We start from the raw sequence: 25,254 nt of genomic DNA, 5'->3' as shown, positions 1-25,254 counted from the left end.
TGCCTTGGACACTCCTGAGGTTAACACACTCAACAGCCACTGTCTGCTCTGGAGCTAGCCCCAGAAGGACAAAACCAGGGACAGCAGAACATTTGTGCTGATAGGTCAGGAAAGATGCAGGTGGACACAGCTGGATTCTCAGCCATTGGAAATCAGCCCAGCTTTGGTTGCCAAATGGGGGGGGGGAAGAGCTGGAAGGTCAACCAGAGCATCTACCACCACTTTGCTCTGCATGCTGCCTGGAAAGGGTGTGCTCACTGTGCTGAGCTGGGCTTTATGGCAGGATCATAACAGTGCTGAAAGATGAGGGAGGATAGAGGGTGGAGACAGCCAACAGACCATGGTGCTGTCAGCTCATGAAGTTAGTCCAGAGGTCAGCAGCTTTTCCAGCTCAAACCTGACCTCATGAGCTGAGCACAGCAGAGCTGACTTGCTCTCAGCGAACCGCTTCTGCTCTTGAGCTGCATCTCAGTTCTAACTAAACCTTAAAGCATGGGGTGGTTTTTCCCCATCAAATGAGCCTGCTGGGCTCCTCAAGGGTGGAGAAAGATAGTATGAAAAGGAATTCTCATCTGAGATAGGAGAGGAGCAATGACACAATGGTGACATCTGGCACTGGAGGCAGTACTGACCACAACCTTCAGCAGCAATGACAAAAGGGACACCTTGATCCCAGCTGGACAAGGGGAAGGAGGGGGAAGAGCCTGCTGACCCTGCCCCTCTGCAGCCTTTGCTGCCAAAACCCCAGAGCTGGAAGGAGCTCTGGCATTTTCTAGGCAGGTGATGGCAGAGCTCTGTTTTTACCCTGACAGACAGGAGGCAGACACCTACAGAAGCACTGCACAGTTAGTGGTTTTATGACAGTGGTTTTATGACATAGAAAAATGGATGACAAAGTCCATGGGTGAAGAAGCCCTGATCAGTCCTCATTTACAGTGACAGAGGGAAAGCAGTTCCTGCATATGAAAATTCCTGGCTGCTGACAGGATGAGGACCTTAGTGGCACATACCAGCTGCTTGCACTGAGGTCACAGAGTTTGGCACAGTGGAGAGCACAGCCAAGCCCTCAAGATTGCTCCTGGATACAGCCATAGAGGCAATTGGAGCCAGGATGACTTGTGCTGGCTTACACCCTGCAGCTGCTGTCAAACTGACTCCCTCATAAAGGGCACAGCCCAACACTCACTGCTGGCTTATCTACCTACCAGGAGGAGAAGACAATCTTGTTGCCACCATGAGCTGGGCAAACTGCTTCCAGGTCAGTTCTGCTACATCTCTGCTGTACCTGCAGCCAGGCTGGGAAATGAGATGTGAGGAGGAAGAGTTAGGAAGGTGGAGAGATGAGATGTGGCTTTCTCAGCCCCCAGAATCCTAGGGCATACTTCAAGGTCTCACTAAAAAGCTTGAGTTAGCTGTAATGCCTTCCAGCTTTAAGCACTGCATTCAGGCAAGCAGGACAGGCAGCCTTGTCCTCCTGCATTCCAGTGTCCCCCCTGAGCTGCTGGGGTTCCCCCATGCTGGGGGGCAGTGCAGGCCTGTCTCCATTATAGGCTACTGTCATCTTCTGTCCCTGCATCTGTGTGAGACAAGTTGACTTTCACTTCTGCAGCTGGCACAGATGAGCTCTCTGAGGCAAAGGACACTCCTTGCCCTCTGTGCAGATGATCTTTGTCATCATCTTCTTCCTCCTCCTCCTCATTCCTCTGCAGATCTTGGTCACTGTCATCATCACTATCTGCTGCATTGTTCTCAATCACTTCAATGCTCTCTCCAGCTTCGGGATCCACATCAGTCCTAAACCACACAGCTTTGTAGCCATCATTTGCCACCGGCCTGTCTGTCTTGAGGATAGATTTCACTTCTTTCTCATGCTCAACCTCTTCTTCTGCTTCTTCCTCTTTCTCTTCCTGGCTGAAGACGATGGTGGAAGCTACAGAAGCTTTTGGGAGGCTCTCAGTTTCTTCTGCAGCTGGAAAAGCTGAGGCAAGTACTGGCTGCTCTTGCACCTCTCTCACTGACCTGACTCTGCCGTTCTCGGAGGCCTCCTGCTGTTCAGTGCTCACATCTGGCTGTTCATCTTGCTTGTAAGATTGGTTGTAGTAAACCTCAGGGGGTTTCTTGGAGACCTGCAGGAGGAAAGACTCCTTGTAAGTGTAGTGAAAGGGAAAGAAATGGAGTTGGGGGGGGAAAGGGTTGGCTGAAGTGCCTCAGCTGCTGCTCAGGGAAGCTTCAGCTTGCTTTGCAGTTTGATCTGCCTGAAGCCTGGGGTAGATGTGGCTCCCTACAACAGCTGTGGGGTTTTGACTCCACTTCTGGATATTTTTCAGACAGGTGCATGCATGTTCTCCAGGAGGGCTGAGCACCAGCAGCATGCACTGGATTGTACCCATCCTTCTGAGGAGTTTCTCTGGTTTGGGATTTACCTCCCCTGGGAGGAAGGATGGTGGTTCACCTGAGCTCATCCTGCAGTCAATGGGCTCCTGCCAGTCCCATCCTAAGGCAGAGACTAACATCTGCTCAGCTGAATCACATCCTAGCCTTCAAAGAAACCAATCTGGCAGGGACTTGAGAGAGCCAACAGGTTTGCTCAGGTGCAGAACACTGCCCAGGCTTTAGGGCAGGTGGTGAAGGAACCTTTCTCACCCTTGGCTATAGATGATGAACAGTGGTTTGTACCACAGACACATTTTTCAGAGCCTTCCTCTCAGCTGTGTCAGGTTCATCCTAGGATTTGTGCTTCATGGAGCTGTGGGTCTCTCCTTACCACATCTCCTTGCCATCCAGCCTCAGGGGGCAGAAAAGAACAACAGCAAACCCCACCAGAGCGCTGCTGCCTTTGCAAACATAGTCTCAGGAGCGGTTCTTCACCTTCACCCCAAACCTGTGCAGTGCTTGGGCAGCCCACCCATCCTTTAAAACCTCCTCAAATCCCACTTCCCAAGGACTTCAGCTCCAAAGAAGGCACCTACCTTTTTCCTCAGCAGGTGATTGATTCGTTTCCCATACTGTTTGTATATCATCACTCCAAGGAGGACTAAGACAACCAGCAGCAGTGCTGCCAGCGTCCCTCCTAAGATGCCCATATCCTGAGCACTGTATTGCTTATCAGAGGGGGTGACAGCTACAAGACAAACAAACCAGTGTTACAAAGGCTGACAATGGCAGGCAGCTTTTTAACACATCACTTTGTCCTGGGAGAAGCTCCAACCACCTTTTGAAAGGCAAAAGATGCCTCCTGTGCTGCAGAATGTGACCAGGATATATTTCCTATCACAGGAGGGGGAAAAAAAAGCATAATGGCAAAGAGGAAGAGCTCTGGAAGGTCCTTTCATCATCCTCATAGTCCAACAGAGGGCTACGAGGATGCTGAAGGGACTGCAGCACTGCCCTGTGAGGAGAGGCTGAGAGCCCTGGGGCTGTTCAGTCTGCAGAGGAGAAGACTGAGAGGGATCTGATCAATGTCTATCAATATCTGAGGGCTGGGGGTCAGGAGGGAGGGGACAGGCTCTGCTCAGCTGCACCCTGGGATAGGACAAGGGGCAATGGATAGAAACTACAGCACAGGAGGCTCCACCTCAACACGAGGAGGAACTTCTACGCTGTGAGGGTCCCAGAGCACTGGAGCAGGCTGCCCAGAGAGGTTGTGGAGGCTCCTGCTCTGGAGACTTCCATGCCCCATCTGGATGCATTCCTCTGTGACCTGTGCTGGATTCCATGGTCCTGCTCTGGCAGGGGGGTTGGACTCAATGACCTCCTGAGGTCCCTTCCCTGTGATCCTTCCCTGCCTTCTGCCAGCTCTAGCAACATGCATCAGCCTGCTCAGGAGCAGCTCATGCATTCAGCCTCTGGGCAGTGTAAGCATTTGTGTAGAGGTCCACATTGTAGAAGAACAACAGTAACTTCCTCAGGGTTAATCACCCTTGCTTGATGTTGTCAGTGAGATTCTTGATATCACATTTTCCTGTTTCATTTTGCAGCATTAATTGTTCCCAAGCTTAATGGTTAATCAAAGACAGCTTTGTTCTGCTGCTGCCCTCTTCATAAGAGTGGACTTTGAGTAGTCCCTCCACATGACTGCACCCTCAGTTTATCATTAATACCTTGGGGAGGGATGTCAGTGAAGCTGTGCTGCCTAATCATGTGTCCCAAGAGACACCACAGCCCACAGAGCTGATGGGAAACTCCACCACCCTTAACTCCTTCTGTGCCATGCAAGCTAGCTGGGCTTGGTGGAATGATTCACCCTGAGAGCCCAGTGAGCTGGCTCCAGCACTGGGAGCTCAGAAAGCAGAGGGCAATGTACAGTCACTGTGTCCCAGAAGGAGACTATAAAACCAACTCCAATTACTGAGTTCAGTTCTGGGAGGTGGTGGAGTTGATGTCCCTGGAGGTGTTCAGTAAATGCATGGACATGGCACTTGAGGCCATGGTGGTCTCAGATAGCCCTAGACTCTGCTCAGAGTCCCTCACAACCTGACCTGGAATGGTTCCAGGGATGGGGCTTCTGCCCATGGTCAAGTTTGTGACCTGTCATTGCCACTTTGCCCACACAAGCAGAAAAGGCTCCCCTGGCATCTCCCCAAAGCAGAAAACAAAGACACCAACCCACCTGCAGCAAGGACAACCTCCACCATGATCACAGTGCTGGCTCTCTGCAGGCTCACTATATCTATTCCAACAGCCTGTGTGAACACAGGAAAGAGAGAGCTTAGGGCTGCCTGCATCTTCAGCTGGCTCTCAAGGCACCTGCTGGGCCCTTTATGGACAAAGTACCTTGCCTGTATCCTCACCACATCCTCACAGTAGCACTGGAGCTGGACAATCTGGTTGCAGAGGAAGAAGAGCTCTGAAGATTCCCTGCCCTGGGGCAGCCCCAGCTCATGGTTTGTGTGCAGCTTTGCAGCACAGCACTGGACAAAGGCAGTGAGCAGTGTGGGGCAGGCAGAAGCATCTGCCGGTGCCTCACCTACACTCTGCGTAGCTAAGACAGTCAGGCTGGCTCAGGTACCTCCAGAGGGCACAGCATGGTGCTAGGCAAGTCCTGGGGAGCCCACTGTCACTGGAGAAAGTGGAGATCTACCTTCTCAGGGGTTCAGAGTTACTGTTTCCTCTGAGCTAAGGAAGTTCTGGATTTACCAAGAGATTTCTAAGTGTGAGGCTGTAGGCTTTGGAGCTGGGGCAGATGGCAGCAGTCTTACCCTGCCCACACTCACACATCAACCTCCTGTTCACTTCCTCACCCACCTTTTTAGGTTGGGATCAGTGTGTGTGTGGCTCATAAAATACCCCCAAAGCCAGCTGAGACTTTTTGTTAAGCAGAACCAGAGAGTGGGATGGGGGCTGCTACAGTCTCCCCAGCTGACTTCTCCCTGTCTCCAATGAGATTTCCCCACAGGACTGGAGAAACACCTTTGCAGCTAGCACCAGAGATAGCCTGTCCTTCAATGATGTGCCTTACCTAACAGACTCTCACCTGGGTGCTTCTTTACCAGCAACCACCCCTTCCTTCCACAACCCTGGCAGGACAATGAAGGAAGTTGCCCTACCTCGAGGGTTACAGTTCCTGGGGACTGCAGCACCACATTTGTCAGGATGAGTCCATCTTTGGTTGCAATGAAATCAGTGCTGTTGCTTATGTGGTACTCCATGTTTGGGTTGACTTTCTGCAAAGCCAGAAGAAAGGAGGTTTAAAACCACACTGTGCTTTGTGTGCACCTTCTCAGCAGCCCATTGGCAGGGACTTGCCAAGTAGGAGCACGGGCACAGGGCAATAAACAGATTCTAGAATCATAGGATTGTGGGGGTTGGAAAAGCCCTCCAAGATCATCCAGTCCAACCATCAGCCCAACACCACCATGGCCACTAAGCCATGTCCCCAGGTGCCATGGCCACACATTCCTTGAACACCTGCAGGGATGGGGACTCCACCACCTCCCTGGGCAGCCTGTTCCAGTGCCTGACCACTCCTGCAGCAAAGAGATTGCTCCTAATATCCAACCTAACCCTCCCCTGGCACAATTTCAGACCATCTCCTCTAGTTCTGTCACCTGATACCAGGGAGAAGAGACCAACCCCCACCTCCCTCCAACCTGTCAGGGAGTTGTAGAGAGCAAGAAGGTCTCCCCTCAGCCTCCTTTTCTCCCCAGTTCCCTCAGCTGTTCCTCACAGGACTTGTGCTCTAGATTCTCGTTGCCCTTCTCTGGACAACCCCAGTCCCTCAGTGCCAGGGTATTTGCTCACCCTGAGCTTTACTCAGCACACTGCTCTGCAGTGGGTCAGAGCACCCCCACAAAGCTGGGGGGGACTGGCTTTTGGCAGTCCAGCAGCTTCTCCACGTTACAGCACACCATGAGCAGCTCTGATCCATGTGGAGTTTCCAGGGAAATAATGTGGAACACCAGAGGAGAGTGTGTGTGTGTTTCCTTCTCCCCACCTCCCCTTCCTCCTGTTTTCTGACCCCACTTTAGGCCTGGAGCAGTGAGAAGAATTCAGTACAATTACTTACATCAGGGAAATCATCATCCAGTGCTGATATCCTCAGGGGGCTTGAAGGATGTCCAGCTTGGAAGACAAAGCTTCCTGGGGCCAGATCAACAAACGCTGTCCCGTTGTAGATCCTGCTCTCAAAGTATGGTGCATGATTACTTTTGTTGATGACCTTAATCTCTACATTGGCTATGGAGTATTTCTGGATGTTGTTGACTTGGGTGGCCTGGAGAGATGAGAGAGAGAAGAGAGAGGTAGAGATGCTAGCCTTTTCCTCTTGGTGGTGAGGACCAAAAGGACAGGCTTGATCTGAAGCCCATTGCAACCCACATTGTTCTTTCCATCAGAGAATTGTTAGGGTTGGAAGGGACCTCAGGGATCACCCAGTTCCCACCCCCCTGCCATGGGCAGGGACACCTCACACTACAGCAGGTTGCTCACAGCTACCTCCAGCTTGGCCTTAAAAACCTCCAGGCATGAGGTTTCCACCACCTCCCTGGGCAGCCTGTGCCAGGCTCTCACCACCCTCATGGGGAAGAACTTCTTCCTAACATCCAATCTCAATCTACCTATTTCTATTTATTTTCCACCCCCCCTAGACCTATCATTACCTGACAGAGTGAGTCCCTCCCCAGCTTTCTTGCAGCCCCCTTAAGATACTGGAAGGCCACAATTAGGTCTCCTCAGAGCCTTCTCTTCTCTAGACTGAACAGCCCCAACTCCCTCACTGCCAGTGAGCTTTGAGCCAGGCCTGATGTTAACCACGCACTTTGGAGTCCTTCTGGTTTAGCTTCCTTCTGCTGTTGGCCTGCCACTCAGTCTTGGTCTAGCTCCCAAAGTCTAGATATGTCCCTCCATAAGGGCCACATCTGGACAAATTGTCATGCTCCAGTACAAACCAGTGAGACTCCAGGACCAGAAGGCAGACTTTCATCTTCATGAGGGTGTGAGCCAGTTCAAGCTGACATCCTCAAGTCCCTCCTGTCCTCTTGAGCTGCAGCCAAAAGAGGAGCTTGTCTCCTGGCTTGAGTGATGCTAGCTAGAGTAACACAAGCCCCAGTCATGCCTAAAGAATGCCTTCCAGTTCTGCTCCTCCACACTTTCAGCTCAGCAGGATGTTCTCATCCAGTTAATTTGTTTTGGCATTGCAACCCCCACATAAGGGAAACCACCTCCCAACTTCTACAAGAGCTTCTGGGTTGGTATGAGGCACTGGGCAAATACTAGGCCCTTCCAGAAGAAAGGGGGTGAGAGAGTTAGCTTTAGTTATTCATGTGATTGCCTCCTGGCACACCAAGAGTGCTGCTTCCTAGAAAGCCAAGTGTGCTGGGCTGGTGGCTGCAAGGTCCTCAGACTTACCATGACTTGCAGCAGGTAGGAGTCTGGGGAAGTTGCTGGTTTGTTCATAGTCAGATTCCCTGTGTCAGCATCTATGGAGAACACATTTTCCATGTTCCCTAAAGAAAACAGACCCTTCAGTCATCAGATACCTTCCCAAAGTGACCCTCAACTCATTGGCTCTTTTATTCACACCCTAGTGACAGCACTTCCAGGGTAAGATGCTCTTTCCCCTGCCTGCCTGGCTGCTCCAAGGGCTAGGAGTGCTGGCCAGGGATTTAGAGGCACTCTACAGCCAAAAAGCATCAAGGAGATGTTTGTGAACCCAGCTAGATGAGACAGCACAGCAAAGAGCTGCATTTCCAGTGCCTGGGCCCACCTTAAAGTCCTCTAAATGCCTGGAGTGGAGAGCTGCTGCTGCAGTTTGAGCACTGAAGATCTTCAGTTCCCTAACCCAAACCCAACTGAACCCAAACTGCATGTCAGGAGAGATAAGGGAAGGGTTTTTTCCTATTCTGAAATGAAGAAACCAATTCACAAAGAATAGCTGGGTGGGAACTCATCTGACATAGCTGTAGGCACCTAAAGGGAAGCCTGACCTGTTGTAAAGAGGTAAAGTTTTATCTCAGTGTGTTACTGTGAACACTGGCCTCACTGTGAGCTACATTCTGCTCTGGAAATGCTGATTTCTATCACCTGGCTTACAAAAGGAGCCTAGACACAAACCTTGTGTGGAGGTAGGGGTAGAAATCAGCTTCCTACAGCTCTAATCTGCCTTTGAATCATAAAAAACAGGGGCTGTGTGTTAAAATACAAGCAAAGCTTTCAGTCCTCTTCCTCACTCAGAGGCACTGTGGGCTGTCTTTAGACAGGAGTGGTTGTTGGGTGATAGGTTGGACTTATCATAGAATCAATAAGGTTGGAAAAGACCTCAGAGCTCATCAAGTCCAAGCTGTCACCCAACACCTCATGACTACTAAACCATGGCACCAAGTGCCACATCCAATCCCCTCTTGAACACCTCCAGGGATGGGGACTCCACCACCTCCCTGGGCAGCACATTCTAACAGCTAACCACTCTCTCTGGGAAGAACTTTCTCCTCACCTCCAGCCTAAACTTCCTCTGGCACAGCTTGAGACTGTGTCCTCTTGTTCTGGTGCTGATTGCCTGGGAGAAGACAACAACCCCCTCCTGGCTACAACCTCCCTTCAGGTAGTTGTAGAGAGCAAGAAGGTCTCCCCTGAGCCTCCTCTTCTCCAGGCTAAGCAACCCCAGCTCTCTCAGCCTCTCCTCATAGGGCTTGTGATCTTGAAGGTCTTTTTCTGTGGTTCTGTAAGGACCACCCCAGTGTGGGGTTTCCTCTTGAGTGTGGGGCAGGGAGGTGACTCCACATCCCAAAACCCCCAGTGGAACGGAAGGTTCCCTAATGCTATCTATTATCCTGAGGCTGCTCACCGCTGTGGTGGAGATGAATAAATGATCACTCTGCCTGACCTTTGTCTTGCTAGGTACTCAAACCCTCACTCTTGGTGAGAAAACCAGAAAGGGAATAGAGTAAAGAAATAGAAGAACCGAAACCAAACCAACAACTACAGCAACAAAGCCCTGCCCCAAACCAAACAAAGATACCCAAACTGCAACAGCAGCAAGGAAACAAACAGCAGCAGCAGCAAAACAAACGGCAGCAACAGCAAAACAAACAGCAGCAACAAGGCAAACAGCAGCAACAAAACAACAACAAGAAAGAAAACCCCAACCAACCAAACAGAAGGAACCCAACCCCACCAAAACAAGACAAAGAAGGAATCCTTCTTTGAAAGGAGCAAAGGGTGCAGTCACTGGGCAATCAACTGACGGTATCCAGGCAATCTTTTTGAAATCAGGACTAAAAAGGGTAGGTTAAGAGAGTGGCAATGTGCTGGGGAATAAAAATGTCACTCTTGGCAGTGAATGAAAAGGATGCTGCTCAGGTGGGAGCTGCACGGTCAGCTCAAAGCCTGAATTCAAGTGGCTGTGGCCAGACTGGCAAAATCAGCTCCAAAAGCCTCGAGATAAAAGTCTCACCTCCCCCTAAAATACCAAAGTCCTTCTGAAACAGCCTTCATTGAGCTGGGTGTGTGAGGCTGTGATTCACTTTCCCCCCACCCTGCCTGTACAGTCTCAGTTTAAGAAGGACATTGAGACACTGGAAGGTGTCCAGAGAAGGGCAACGAGGCTGGGGAGAGGTCTGGAGCACAGCCCTGTGAGGAGAGGCTGAGGGAGCTGGGGTTGCTTAGCCTGGAGAAGAGGAGGCTCAGGGAAGACCTTATTGCTGTCTACAGCTACCTGAAGGGAGGTTGTAGCCAGGAGGGAGTTGGTCTCTTCTCCCAGGCAACCAGAACAAGAGGACACAGTCTCAAGCTGCACCAGGGGAGGTTTAGGCTCCAGGTGAGGAGAAAGTTCTTCACAGAGAGAGTTGTTGGCCATTGGGATGTGCTGCCCAGGGAGGTGGTAGAGTCCCCATTCCTGGAGGTGTTCAAGAGGGGTTTGGACATGGCACTTGGTGCCATGGTCTAGTCATGAGGTCTGTGGTGACAGGTTGGACTTGATGATCTTTGAGGTCTCTTCCAATCTTGGTGATTCTGTGATTCTGATTTCTCTTCTATTTAACCCACAACGTCCTAGTGATGATTTGGGGCAGTTTTAAGCTCAGCAGGGTGCTGGGCCATCTCATTTCAACTTTACTGCTACCTAGAAAGGTTGGACTCCTTGAGGCCACTTCCAACCTGGCATTCTATGATGTGTCTGTGGCAGAAACAGAGGAGCAGACCCCCAGAACCTCCCCTCTCAAGTGCCATGGAGGGTATCTCCTGTGGGCAGGTAGTGTTGGGGACACACAAGCAATGCAGTTTGTGGAAGGGGAGAGTTTCTACTCACCACCAACAATACTGTAGATGATTCTTTCATTGATAGTGTAGTCAGGATCAATGGCATAGATAGGCCCTGGCTCTAGGGCGAGTGGTTCTGTCTGCAATGACAAGATGAAGCATCACAGACCACACTGCAGCAGCAAATTACCACTCACAGCTTTATCCTCCTCCAGTGTGGCTCTGGTGGGTTTGTCTGGGCAGGATGGAATTTACTGCTGGGATGTGGCTGTAAGCAGGGCAGAGCTGAGACAGCCTAGAGCAAAGGGACCTCCAGCTCTCCCCTCTCCTGCAGTGTGCTGCAGGAAGAAGCACAAGCAGTGCTGCTTGGGGTGGGAAAACCTCCACTTTCCAGCATGATGAAGACTCCTTGTCATGCTGAATCATCTGCATGGGGGTTGGAAGAGGGAACCTTTAAAGGTCCTTTCCAGCCCAATGCATTCTATGATTCTGTGATTTATGGCTAGACTTCAGCAGGGGCTGACTGAGGTTCCTAGGCACTCCCAGCTGGGAAGAGCATCTGGATATTGCCTGATGTGGCTGTGGAAATTTATTCACATGAATCCTGGGAAATTTTCCACAGACTGAGTAGCAAAGTGGTAGAATGTAAATAAAATTCCACAAGAAAAAGAATGATAAGGGTCTAATCAATCCCACTGGTCTGATAACTAACATGAACTTAGTTGTATGAACTGACTCTTGCTCTTTTTGGCTTCTCCCCTCTAGCACATCCTAGGTGCTTGCTTTTGCTTGGCCCTTGCTGACCTTGGGTGTTGTGGCTAAGTACTAACAAGCTACTCTCTGCTTTTCTCCTCCTGCTTCTTCCCTTGTCCAGGAGGGGGAGAGGGGGAAGCTGTTGGAAACTCCCTGGTTTTGTCCAGGGCAGGGCTCTTGTGCTGTTTATAAATCACAAATCCATGCAAATGTTGTCTATTTTGTACATATTCATTGCATTTCATGTTTCTAGACTTGCAGTCTGCTTGTAAACAAAACTTCATTGGCTTCCCAACTGAGCTGGTCTGGCAAAATTCTGGTTTGGGGGGGGGGGTAATTTCAACCCACCACACCTTGAGGTGAGATTAAGCCATTCCAGCTCAGGGCTCTAAGCAGCCTGCTCTAGTTGTGGATGCCCCTGCTCTCTCTAGGGGATGTTTTAGGCTAGCTGACCATTGAAGAGCCCTTCAACCCAATCCAGTCTGTGATCCTGTGACTCCAAGAGCATCTGTCTGACCGTGCCTGCTTACCAACATCTCAGACATGTTGACCCTCCCAGCGTAGAGGCTGCTGATGCAAATGCTCTTCTCCTCATTGATGAAGGTACAGGGTAGGAACCAGGGTGCTTTGGTGTCAGCTTGTTCAATAATGATGTTTATTGTTGCACTAGCTGTGTTGGTGGGGTCAGTGCTCCCCACAGGCCTGTCCTGTACCCAAAGGCAAAGCAGACTCATGAGGTGCAAGTGTTATTGCCAAAAGAAGAAGCCATCTGCAAAAGGCAGTGGCCCAGGGGCTGCTGTAGCTCCATTTCCCCAGGCTCAGCAGTTGATGTGAGATTAGCTGAAGCAGTACATTGTCTCATTCTTCTGACAAAGGTGCATTGATGCAAGCCTGCCACTGTGTCATGATGGAAAGTGGAAGGTTGCTCCTAATTCACCCCCTCGGTCCCCACCCTCTCTCCCACTGTCCCAAAGATCTCCCATTCAGACTTCCCCTTCAGTTAAGAGAGACTGGGGCAAGCAGGGCATTTGGCTCCTCCTGAAGAACTTACCCTTGCATACAAGATCAGTGTTGTCCATTTAAATTTCTCATAGTCCAGTGCTTTGTGTAAATAAATCTCTGGATTATTAACTCCTTTTATGGCAAAGTAGCCATCTGTGCCCTGGTGGGGGGAAAAGAAAAGCCTCAGTCACAGCCATGTTCAAAGTACTGCTCACAGCCGTGTTTGCCATCCCAGTCAGACCTTTAATCCTGGGGACCTGAGGTGGGGAGCAGTAAGAGACCATGAGGTCTGTTTAGTCTTGCAAGTTGCACACTGAAGCTGCCTGGCTTGTCAGAAAGGTTTGTTCATGCCCCTGTGAGTTTTATTCTCCCAGACTCCCAGCTTTGCCTGCCTGCTCAGCAGCTACTGGGTGAAATCTGCCTTGATTATTTCCTACACTCACTAGGTTGCCATCACTCCTTGATTTTGGGTCCCTGACAGCCAAGCAATCTCCCATCCATGCACAAAACAGATCCAGGATGGCTCAGCCTCTGAGAGTCAGCAAGATCCCTTGCCTTAACCTAGCACAGCTGAACTTTGGGGCAACTCTAAAGCCAAACTGAAATAACAAGCATTGCATTTTACTCTACAACCTTCTGCACTTGCTTTGGTTCTCCTGGTTCTCACAGAATTCTTTTGGTTGAAAAAGAATCTTAAAGATCATCACTGAGTCCAACCATTAGCACTACCAAGACCACTGCTAGACCATGTCCCTCAGCACCACATTTCCACAGCTTTGAAACCCCTCCAGGGATGGGGACCGTGGAGTCCAGGCCTTGGCAACCCTCAAGGGGAAGAAATCATTCCTCATGTCCTACCTAAACCTCCCCTGGGGCAAACATTTCCTCTTATCCTGTCACTTGTTACCTGCAAGAATAGACTGACCTCAACCAGGCTCCAACCTCACCAAGCCTGGAGGTGTCCTAGAAACATGGGGGCATGGCACCTGGGGACATGGTTTAATGGCTATGGTGGTGTAAGGTCAATGGTTGGACTTGTTAGAGGGCTTTTCTAACCCAAACAATTCTGTGAGTTAATTCCCCATGCTCCCAAGCAATCCCCTTGAGAACAAATCACAAGATCACAGAGGACCACAGAGGATCACAGGATGCTAGGGGTTAGAGGGGACCTCCAGAGATGATGCATCAAGTCCAACCCCCCTGCCAGAGCAGAGAATCATAGAAATAAACTAAAGCACTAAACTGGGGCCTGGGGGAAGTGGAGTTTTTGTGTGGTCTTGGGCAGCTCCTGTTGTCCCCACACTGCGTGGACACTGCTGGCACACAGGACATTATCTCCTCCTTTCCCTATCTGACTCGGAGCCATTCTGATCTCTGTGAGGTACAAAGGTCTCTCCTGATATGTTTACAAACCATCTCAGCAGGACTTCCCTGGATCATATGGGTCAGAATATTCCAGGTGAAAGTTTAACCTGTGGAATAAAAGTGAGAGCAGTGGTCTCTTCCCCCGGGTAACCAGCACCGGAACAAGAGGACACAGTCTCAAGCTGTGCCAGGGGAAGTTTAGGCTGGAGGTGAGAAGAAAGTTCTTCACAAGAAGAGTAATTGGCCATGGGAATGTGCTGCCCAGGGAGGTGGTGGAGTCACTGTCCCTGGAGGTGTTCAAAAAAGGATTGGATATGGCACTTGGAGCCATGGTTTAGTTGTCAGGAGGTGTTAGGTATTAGGTAATAGGTTGGACTTGATGATCTCTGAGGTCTTTTCCAACCTTATTGATTCTATGACTCTAAAAGAATTCAACACCTGTAGTGTTGGCTGCTCTGCTCTGCTAACCAAACCAGCTCTTGGGTTTGAGGCAGCTGTACCTCTTCTAGAAGCTGTCAGAGAACTAAACCCCATCCAGTCACTTTAGGCTTAAAGCTGAGGCTCTTCTGGCTTAATCACAAGAAGTTCTTCAGAGCTGCCATTCCCTTTCCCCCCACCCCCCAAAAGAACAAGGCTGCTCACCAGCACTGTGGTTGTGAGTTCATAATAGATGGTGTCCAGGTCAGCATCACTGGCACTCAACGCCTCCCGGGCTATGATGGTTGAGTTCACTCTTGTATCCTGAAAACAGGGGTGCTTTGGTTAATCTCCCTGTGAAATGGCCTGAAGACTTCTCTCTGCTAACCCTCCCTTAGCCCCACAGCACTGGGGGCTCCAGTGCCCTCCTTCTTTCCACCACAATCCTCACCTCAGGAACAACTTCAGTGAAGTTTGTTTGCTTGAACTCCGGGCTGTTGTCGTTCTCGTTGAGAATGGTCACAAGGATTTGCAAAGAGTCACTCTGCAGGCAGGGCACAGTGAGAGAATCAAAGACAAGAACAAGACTGCTGAGGGGGGCTGCTCCTGATTTGCAGGGAGCAGAGGGGATGGTGTAAGGATGGGGCCCAGATGGAGCTCTCCTTGGGCGTTCTCCCTGTGACTGGGAGGAGTGTGTGTCTCCACAAAGGAAAGGACATCTCCTAGGCTGGAGGTGGACTAGGAAGAGCAGAGGGAAGTACAATGCTGCCCTGCAGTAGCAGGGCTGAGAATCTGGAAGGTCACTCACCTCCCCAGCATTGTTTTCACAGATCAGGCTCACCAACAGCAAGGTGTCTTCCTGCATGCAAAAACAAAAGCCAGCCTTAGTAGAGACAAGTCCAAAGGTACTGCTTCTAAAGGAAGTTAGACAAACTCATGCACAGAGTCACCTGCAGGGTGTTAACTCTGCTCTTCTTCACCCACAGAAAAGCAACTGGTGCAGAAAGGGGAAGGCAGCTTAGGGATGCTTGTGGCTGTGTGCAGAGCACCCCATGAAGGTAGAATAATTTAGTGACAACTAACTGACCACACAGAGGTTTTACTGGGTCCTAGAAGTGTTTGAGTCCAACCATCAACCTCAGTCAGACTCAATGTGGCCCTGGGCAGCCTGATCGAGTTGGATGTGTCCCTGCCCACTGCAGGGGGGTGTTGGACAAGAAGACCTTTGATGGTCCCTTCCAACCCAGTGCCCTCTGTGAACCTAAGACCACCATGGCCATTAAACCATGAGCCTAAGTGCCATATCCACATGTTTCTTGATCACCTCCAGGGACAGTGATATGCTGCCTTTGTGCTTCACACAAGATCACCTCACTGCTCAGACCTGTGTTTCCCACAGACAAACTGGGATCTTGAGTGCTGGAGAGCTCTGAACATTCCACTTGTCACATATTTGGTTGTAATACTTCCCCTTGCTCTGACTGCTGCAGATTCATTGAAGGAAGGTGACAGCAGGCACCCCCCTCCCTCCTTATTCTCTGCTTGTGGCAGGGGTGGCCTCCCAAGCAGTGAGCTCCAACCCAGCTGAAATAGTTTCATTCCCCAATGTTATTTCCTAGATCCTTTAGAAACAGGTTACAAAGCCAAGGTTACAAGTCCTAGACTGCAGGCTGAAATTCATTGCATCCCACAGGATGCCAGCTTGGAAGGGCCCAGCTGGTCCAAGCTTTCCAGGTAATAGGACAGTTGAAATGAGAGCCCAGCACCCTGCCAAGCTGAAATGAGATGGCTCAGCACCCCGTTAGGCTGAGTCTTAAATCTGTCCCATGTAGGGGAATCTACTACTTCCCTTGGGAGAATTATCCACCTGATCCATACAGCCTGCCAGCTAAAGCCTTACCTCATAGTCCACACTGCGGGCCAGCTGCAGCTCAGATCCCCGGATAGCGAAGGAGCTGGCATCGGGGGAATTTGGATCAACCCTTGCAGTGAAGCCTGGTTCCGTGTGGATGGTGGTCACCACATGGCCAACAGGGTTATTTTCAGAAACACTTGGGTTGCTGTTATCCACAGAGCATCCTGGAGAAGTGAGACACAAAAATTGCCCCCCAGGGATTTAATTAGTGACAGACCTGGGTGAGACCTGAAGTCCCGCTGTGGCAGCCAGTGGAAAGGAGGTTGTTGAACAGATATCTTCCAGGAGGAGTCTAAAAATCTCCCACCTGCAATGGTTAGCATTGGAGAGAAGGCTGTTGAACAGATATCTTCCAGGAGGAGTCTAAAAATCTCCCACCTGCAATGGTTACCTTTGGAGAGAAGGTTGTTGAACCTTTTGTCTTTCAGTAGGAGACTAAAAATCTCCCACCTGTAGTGGTTAACAATTGGAGAGAAGGCTGGTGGCCAAAAATATCTCCCACCTGTAATGGTTACCATCAGAGAGAAGGTTGTTGAACAAAGCTGTCTTTCAGGAGAGTCTAAAAATCTCCTTCTGCTGTTGGGGCCACTGCTGTGTGGTCCTGGACCTCCTGCAGGAGCTTACCTTGTGCTGCAACGCGTGCTGTGAAGGGCAGCAGGCAGAGCGCTGCAGCGAGGAGCCAGGGAGAAGCAGCCATGGGGAGCTGCCAGCTGACGACAAGATCCCTGTTTCTGATTAAGCTGATCCACTTCTCCTCTTCTCTCCCAGCTTCTCCCAGGGCTGTCTTCCCTGCTCACTGCTCCGTGGAGGCGCCAACATGGGCTGGCTGGAGCGGATGGCTGCAGTTCAACCTTTGGCTCTTTGCCTCATGGGGTGGTTAATTAAGAGATATCACCAGGAACATGATGACTCATGAGTTCCTGCTTCTACTTTGTTCCTGGGCCTTTCCTGTCCTAAACTCTCTGTAGCAACAAGGAGCTAGCTGAAACATTGGGATCAAGCCCCCCCAAGATGAGCATGAAGGAGGATGAGGGCTGTCCAACACCCTTCCCAAAAGTCCGCCAAGAGGTCTCTTCCAAGTAGAGATTTCTGATGACCAACCTCTCCCTTCAGGGAGTTGCAGAGAGCCAGAAGGTCTCCCCTCAGCCTCCTTTTCTCCAAGCTCAACAACCCCAGGTCCCACAGCTGCTCCTCCCCAGCCCTGTTCTCCAGACCCTTGCCCAGCTTTGCTGCCCTTCTCTGGACCTCTTCCAGCTCCTCAATGTCCTTCTTGGAGCGAGGGGCCCAAAACTGAGCCCAGGATTTGAGATGTAGCTTCATCAGTGCCCAGTCCAGAGGGACAATCTCTGCCCTGCTCCTGCTGGCCACACTCCTCCTGATCCAAGCCAGGATGCTGGTGGCCTTCTTGGCCATCTGGGCACACTGCTGGCTCATCTCCAGCCTCATCCCTGGGCCCATCAATCCAGCCTGCCCAGATCCCTCTGTAGACATTTCAACCCTCCAGCAGATTAACTCTCCCAGCCAACTTGGTGTCATCTGCAAATCATTACTGTGAAGGTGCTGGAACCCTGGAGCAGGCTGCCCAAAGAGGTTGTGGAGTCTCCTTCTCTGCAGACTCCCAAGCTCTACCTGGATGTGTTACTGTGTGACCTGCCCTAGGTGTATCCTAATTTGACAGAGGGGTTGGACCTGAAAAGATGTAGAGGTCCCTTCCACCCCTACCATTCTGCAATTCTATGAATCCCCTCATCCAGGTCATTGATAAGGATCAGGGAATTAGTGAGGCTGGAAAAGACCTTTGAGATCATGAAGTCCATCCTATGGCCTAACACCATGACATCAGCTAAACCATGCCACCAAGTGCCACATCCAATCTTTGCTGACAGACCCCCAGTGATGGCAACTCCACCACCTCCCTGAGCAGTCCATCCCAGTGCCTGATCAGCCTTTCTGTGTGGAAGTGCTTCCACAGGAGCAGGGAAGTCATTCTGTCCCTGTGCTCAGCATTGGTTAGACCACACCTTGAGTCCTGTGTCCAGTTCTGGGCTCCTCGATTTAGGAAGTACATTGAGACACTTGAAGGTGTCCAGAGAAGGGCAGCGAGGCAGGGGAGGGGTCTGGGGCACAGCCCTGTGAGGAGAGGCTGAGGGAGCTGGGGTTGCTTAGCCTGCAGAAGAGGAGGCTCAGGGGAGACCTTCTTGATCTCTACAGCTCCCTGAAGGGAGGTTGTTGCCAGGTGGGGGTTGGTCTCTTCCCCCAGGCAACCAGCACCAGAACAAGAGGACACAGTCTCAAGCTGTGCCAGGGGAGGTTTAGGCTCAAGGTAAGGAGAAAATTCTCCATAGAAAGAGAGATTGGCCACTGGGATGTGCTGCCCAGGGAGGTGGTGGAGTCACTGTCCCTGGAGGTGTTCAGAAAAGGCTTGGATGTGGTTCTTGGAGCCATGGCTTAGTCGTCAGGAGGTGTTAGGTAATAGGTTGGACTTGATGATCTCTGAGGTCTTTTCCAAGGTGGTTGATTCTGTGATTCTAATACCTAAACTAACCCTCCCCTGGCACAGCTTCACACCCTGCCCTCTTGTCCTGCCTCAGGCAGGAGAAGCCTGGCACAATACTCCTCCCCTCCACCCTGCACTCTTAATGGTCCATCCTTAGCGCCCTTCCCCAAGGAGCAGGCAGAGCAGAGGCAGAGCTGGCAGAGCTTTATTGGCCTTCAGAAGCAGGCAGGCAGATGCTAGCACGAAGTGGAAGCCAAGTGCTTCCTTCAGGCTCCATCTACTGACAGCAGCTCCCACGGCACCTCTCTGGCTGCAGTCTAATCGGTTTGGCTGGGGGCTGGCTGCTTGCCACAAGGATTTTCTTTAATCATTACCATTTGCTGATCTCAAGAGTTTTTCCTAAGCAAATCCAGTAGCTTCCCTCTTTATTCCCAAGGCTATATACATGCAGAGCTGTCTCCTTGGCGCCCTCCAGCTTCAGTCAAAACTGGCTCTGTCTTCCTTCATCTCTGCAACCAGCTGCTCAGAGAAGGGGCAGATGAACTGGCTGGTCACTGCAGCAGCTTCCCTGGCATCACTGTCTGAGTGGCTGTTGGAAGGGAGGGGAAAAAAAGGAGGGAGAGTTTGTTATTCCTGGGGACAAGGACCTTGCAAGGGTGCAAGGTCACCTTGTGAAATCCCAAGAGGATTTCGAGGAGCAGGTGTATGGTGGAGGGACTCAGACCATGGCTGCCTGCAGCCAAGCACCCCACTAATGCACAGAGGATGTTGGTGCTATCAACCCTGTTTATTCATGGAATCATAGGATGGGAACTTAAAGATCATCTAGTCCCAACCTCCATGGGCAGGGAAGATGGACAAGGGGTGCTAAGGGCCAGCTTATTGCTCCAGTTTTGTGTGATTTCATGGAGAGACAGCTCACTGAAAGGTGCTGGGCTGGGGCCAGAGAGGGGCAATGAAGTTGGTAAAGGATCTGCAGAACAGGGCTGGTGAGGAGCAGCTGAGGGATGTGGGGTTGCTCAGCCTGGAGAAAAGGAGGCTGAGGGAAGACCTTATGGCTCTCTATGGCTCCCTGAAAGGAGGCTGGAGCCAGGTGGGGGTTGGCCCCTCCTCCCAAGGAACCAGTGACAGGACAAGAGGGAATGGCCTTAAGTTGCCCCAGGGGAGGTTTAGGTCGGACATGAGGAACAATTTCTTGCCCTTGAGGGTTGCCAAGGCCTGACCCAGGCTGCCCAGGGCAGTGGTAGAGTCTCCATCCCTGGGAGGACAGAAAAGTCCTGAAGACATGGTGCTGGGGGATGTGGTTTAGCAATGGACTAGTTTGTGCTGGCTTAAAGGCTAAAATCAATGGTCTTAAAGGTTTTTTCCAGCCTCAGTGTGGTTCTGTGACAGATTGGTAGTGACTATGCCCAGATGCTGGGACAGCCCAGCATGACCTGCGTGTTTGAATCGATATCTAAGACAGGGTAGCAAACATTTTCTGTTCCAGCTCCTAGACCAGATGTTTCTGAATGGGAAGAACAATTGTTTCAGTCCAAAGTGGCAATTCTCTGACTAGCAAAAGGCATCATTTCATTCCCCTGGGGTCTGTCATCTGAAACAAGTGGCTTTTGTGTGGCACTTCTTAGCTGTGATTCTCCATGCCAGCTTTGCTTTAGGTAAGGCAAACCTGAGTGCCAGATGGCCTTGGCACATAGGAACAGAGATTACCATGGCTGCAGGCAGAGAAATCAATGGAGATTGCCCAGAGGCACAAACACCTCACACTTAGACTAAAGACTTTGCTTTTCTAGCTCTGCCAACCACCCCCTGGGACTGGGGCTGCTGGCAGGGTGACAGGAGGTACAGAGGTGTGTGAAGGAGGGCTGCCCTTCAGCAGTGACATTCCCAGAGACATGCTGATGGGGAATCACAGAAGGGTAGAATTGTTTGGGTTGGGAAAGCTCTCTGAGATCGCTGAGCCCAGCTCTCAGCCCAGCACCACCCTGACCATTAAAGCACATCCCCAAGTGCCATGGCCACACATTTCTTGAACACCTCCAGGGGTGGGGACTCCACCACCTCCCTGGGCAGCCTGTTCCAGTGCCTGACCACTCTTGCAGCATAGAAATTGTTCCAACACAAACCTCCCCTGGCACAACTCCAGGCCATTTCCCCTCGTTCTATCACCTGATACCCTTTTTGGTGTTATCAGCCCTTCTGATCTGCTGTGCTACAGCAGAATCCTATGCTTGGGGCAAAAACTGGGCACTTAAAAGTTACTGAAAGTCCCCTTTAGGCTTCAGTGCTTAGGTGAGCAGAGCCATTGAAGCGACAGGTCTGTCCCACCCACCTGGTGTTTAGAAAGCTCTGGTACAACCACAGAAAGCAGAGCTCCTCATGGATGTTTTCTTCCTCTCTCCCCTGCACATCTGTGTTGACTGGGTCTGGAGAGCTGGTTTGGATCAAGAAAATGAATAATAATTACCCCCACCCCATGGGTTTGTACCCACTGCCCTTGTCCTGTCCCTGGGCACCACTGAGCAAAGCCTGGTCCCAGCCTCCTGACACCCACCCTTGAAGTATCGATCAGCATTGATGAGATCCCCCTCAGGCTGCTCTTCTCCAGGCTAAAAAGCCCCAATCCCCTCAGTCTTCCCTCACCACAGAGATGTCTCAGTCCCCTCAGCATCTTTGTAGCCCTTTGCTGCACCCTCTCCAGCAAGTCCCTGTCCTTCTTCAAGTGGGGAGCCCAGAACTGGACTCAGGACTCCACATGTGGCCTCGCCAAGGCAGAATAAAGGGACAGGAGAACCTCCATTGACCTGCTGGCCACACTCTTCTTCATGTCCCCTAGGAGACCATTAGCCTTCTTGGCCACAAGGGCATATTGATGGCTCAGGATCATTCTGCTGTCCACCAGGACTCCCAGGCCCTTTTCTCCAGAGCTGCTCTCCAACAGATCCGTCCCCAGCCTGTACTGACACATGGGGCTGTTCCTCCCCAGGTGCTGGACTCTGCACTTGCCCTTCTTGAATTCCATTAGATTTCTCCCTGCCAGGCCATGCTGGATGGCAGCACAGCCTGCTTTTTTGGCATTTCCTCTGGCTTGTGTCCTAAGGCCCAAGCCTGGCATTCAGGTGCGATGGATAACGTCGGTTTGTGCTCAGGAATGGCCTCAGTGAGGTTTGGCTGGGAAAGGCAGGGCAGGCTGGTGGGGTACCTCTGCTCGTGCACAGCGGCTCCAGGAGCAGCCCAGTGACAAGAGACCAAGCCCCAAGCCACTTGCAATTGTCTTTTGCCAAGCAGTGTCCATGCCACCCCCCTTTCCCTGCAGCCCTGCCCCGGGAAGCCAAGCTCTGACCTGCGCTTGCGGCCCATCAGGCTTTGAATGAATTTCTGGACCTGAGCATTTCCTCTCATCTTGCTGTACTCACTGGTGAACAGGCCATCAGAGTGCCTCTGGGACCTGTGTCAGGAGGAAAAACAGAACAAGAGCTGCTCCTCCCAGCCATGAGGCCTGGGATGCATCACAAGACACAAGAGTCTCTCTCTTCCCACAAGCGAGGATCCCTGCAGCCCTTCTGATCTCCTCTTCTGCCTCCTTTCATTCTCCCTTCATAAGAAGGACCTGGACCTGGCAGAGGAGTCCACAAGGATGATCAGAGAGGTGGAACACCTCTCCTATGGGGAAAAGCTGGAAGAGTTGGTGCTGCTCAGCCTGGAGAAGAGAAGACTCCAGGGAAACCTTAGAGTTGCATTTCAATATCTGAAGGGCTTCCCTACTGGGAAGGGACTGTGGTGATAGGATGGGGGCAATGGTTTGAACCTAGAGCAGGGGAGATGTAGGTTGAACATTAGGTGGAAATTCTTCACAGTGAGGGTGGGGAGATGCTGAAACAGGTTGTCCAGGGTTATGGTGGAGGCTTCATCCCTGGAGACATGCAAGGTCAGACTTGCTGGGTCCCCAGGTAACCTGTTCTAGTTGGAGATGTCCTTGCTGACTGCAGGAGGGTTGGACAAGATGACCCTTGAGGATCCCTTCCAACCCCATGCATTCTGTGATCTTAAGCCTGTGCTTAAGCTGGCTCTGGAGCTGCATCCCCCTCACTGATGGGATCCCAGGTCCTGTGAAGGCTTCCATGCCCCGGGGTGGGGGTGGTTTTGGCTGGTCCTTACCTCTCCCTGAGGCCCACCAGGTTCTTGACCAGCTGCCTGACGTAGGCATTGCCATTCATCTTGCTGAGCTCACTGTGGAAGAGCCCATCAGCATGCCTCTCAGTCCTGGCAGGTTAGAAGACAAAGGTCAAAAGTCAGCTTATTAAGAGCAGAGAAGAACAAGCATTGAAAATTACTCCCTCAAGGAAAAAAGGTCCCTGGGCAAGAATTTTGGTTATGCCCTCATGGGACTAGGCTGTTGGAAACAGAATCTTCCACCTCAGTCAGGCTCTGAAGAACCTCTTGGGAAGACAGACTCAAAAGTGACTTTTTTTTGCTGGAGTTTGAGCTGTTTGGGGACCTTATTTTTCCCCCTCTGAATTAAGTCATAGAATCACAGAATGGTAGGGGTTGGAAGAGACCTCTGGAGATCAAGTCCAATCCTGCTGCCAAAGCAGGATCACCTAGGGCAGGTCACACAGGAAGGCTTCCAGATGGGTCTTGAAAGCCTCCAGAGAAGGAGGCTCCACAACCTCTCTGGGCAGCCTGCTCCAGGGCTCCAGCACCCTCACAACAAAGAAGTTTCTCCTCATGTTTGAGATTGAGCTTCTTGTGTTCCATTTTGTGTCCCTTGCCCCTTGTCCTAACACAGGACACCAGAGCCTGGCCCCTTCTTCTTCACATCCACACTTCAGATGTTTAGAAACATGAATGAGATTCCCTCTCAAATTGCTCTTCTCCAGCCTGGAAAGATCCAACTCTCCCAGCATTTCCTCCCCACAGAGATGCTGCAGACCCCCAGCATCTTCAGAGCCTCCCCTGGACTCTCTCCAGCAGTTCCCTGACCCTCCTGAACCGGGAACAATGCTGCAGCTGTGCTCTCACCAGTGCAGAGCAGAGGGGGACAAGAACCTGCCCTGCCCTGCTGGCCAAAGTCAAATCAACATTTCTGCTCTTAAGCAAAAATAAAATCAATCAATCAATCCTTAACCCATTTTGCACTCATTTAACCAAATCAATTTAGGGAAGAGAAAAAACCCCCAAACCAACAACAACACAAATGAATAATGGAAACCCCCAAAACCCCACCCAAATAAAGACCCCCAACCAAACAACATAAAGACACCCACCCAAAACCACCCAAACCAACCCACCAAAAGACCCCCCCACCAAAACCCCCAAACCAACCCACCCAAAACCACCCAAACCAACCCATCCAAAACCCCCAAACCAACCCACCCAAAGACCCCCCCACCAAAACCCCCAAACCAACCCACCCAAAACCCCCCAAACCAACCCACCCAAAGACCCCCCCACAAACCCCCAAACCAACCCCCCCCAAACCAACCCACCAAAAGACCCCCCACCAAAACCCCCAAACCAACCCACCCAAAACCCCCCAAAACAACCCACCCAAAGACCCCCCCCACCAAAACCTCCAAACCAACCCACCCAAAAACCACCCAAACCAACCCACCCCAAACCACCCAAACCAACCCACCAAAAGACCCCCCCACCAAAACCCCCAAACCAACCCACCAAAAACCTCCACCCAACCCACCCAAACACCCCAACCATCCCACCCAAAACCCCCCAAACCAACTCACCCAAACCCCCCCAAACCAACCCACCCAAACCACCCTCATACCAACTCATCCAAAATCCCTCCAAACCAACCCACCCCCCAAAAATCCCCCAACCAACCACCAAAACACCCCTACCCACCCCACCAAACCCAAAGCCAACAAAAACCCCCCAAACCAACCTACAACACCCCCCCACCCCAACCAACCCCCCCCCCCCCCCCCCCAAGAGCCCAACAGCTACAAGCTGTAGAAGGAAGGAAGGGAAAAGGCTCTCTGCATCAAAAAAGCATAGAGCAAAAGGCAGCAGAGGCAGGAGAACTCACCTCTCCTGGGAGGGAAGAGATGCTGAGAAGTGTGGCAGGACAACCATGGGGATAATCAGCTGGCAGAGAGCAGTCACCAAGGCAGGCATGTTCTCTCCTGACTTACAGCACACCACCTGAGGAGCAGCACAACTAAGCGCCCTTGGCCTCGGCGCCGTCCAGATGCCACTCGCGAGTCGTGGCCCTCCAAAGGGCTCTGCTACAGCTCAGGTAGGCAGGGATGACTCTGCCCTGCTGAGGCCACAGCTGCAATACTGGGTCCAGTTCCAGGCTCCCCCAGTTCAAGAGCAACAGGGATATGCTAGAGAGTGTCCAAGGGAGGCTCTGAGGATGAATAAGGGACTGGAACGTCTGCCTGGTGAGGAAAGGTTGAGAGCCCTGGGGCTGCTGAGCCTGGAGAAGAGAAGGCTGAGAGGAGACCTGGTTAATGCTCACAGGTATCTGAAGGGTGGGTGTCAGGAAGGATCCAGGCTGTTTTCAGTGGTGTCCTGTGACAGGACAAGGGGCAGAGGGCTCAGACTGGAACACAGGAGGTTCTATCTGAGCCAGTGTCCAGTGGAGGCTCTG

The 25,254-nt window shown here is 51.5% G+C and overlaps 2 protein-coding genes across 2 annotated transcripts; both read right to left on the bottom strand.

Moving 5' to 3' along the window:
- Positions 1-1,529: 1,529 nt before the first annotated feature.
- CDHR5 (cadherin related family member 5) lies at positions 1,530-16,841 on the bottom strand. The gene is made up of 14 exons (XM_009900022.2): positions 16,769-16,841; positions 16,130-16,308; positions 15,038-15,088; positions 14,681-14,773; positions 14,455-14,553; positions 12,497-12,607; positions 11,976-12,152; positions 10,742-10,832; positions 7,846-7,943; positions 6,506-6,712; positions 5,547-5,663; positions 4,610-4,682; positions 2,970-3,121; positions 1,530-2,126 (listed from the first exon to the last, which is right to left on the bottom strand). Exons 1-14 carry the CDS (start codon positions 16,839-16,841, stop codon positions 1,545-1,547), a joined length of 2,103 nt encoding a protein of 700 aa, XP_009898324.2. The 3' UTR covers positions 1,530-1,544.
- A 2,277-nt stretch (positions 16,842-19,118) lies between these two features.
- SCT (secretin) lies at positions 19,119-24,776 on the bottom strand. Its single transcript, XM_009900021.2, has 5 exons — positions 24,688-24,776; positions 22,800-22,904; positions 21,985-22,089; positions 20,974-21,075; positions 19,119-19,230 (listed from the first exon to the last, which is right to left on the bottom strand). Exons 1-5 carry the CDS (start codon positions 24,774-24,776, stop codon positions 19,119-19,121), a joined length of 513 nt encoding a protein of 170 aa, XP_009898323.2.
- Between the last annotated feature and the right edge of the window lie 478 nt (positions 24,777-25,254).

The sequence above is a fragment of the Dryobates pubescens genome, chromosome 22 (genome assembly GCF_014839835.1).
Source record: "Dryobates pubescens isolate bDryPub1 chromosome 22, bDryPub1.pri, whole genome shotgun sequence".
NCBI lineage: Eukaryota > Metazoa > Chordata > Aves > Piciformes > Picidae > Dryobates > Dryobates pubescens.
The sequence above is the reverse complement of the archived record's forward strand: the minus strand, read 5'-3'. Positions and strand labels throughout refer to the sequence as shown.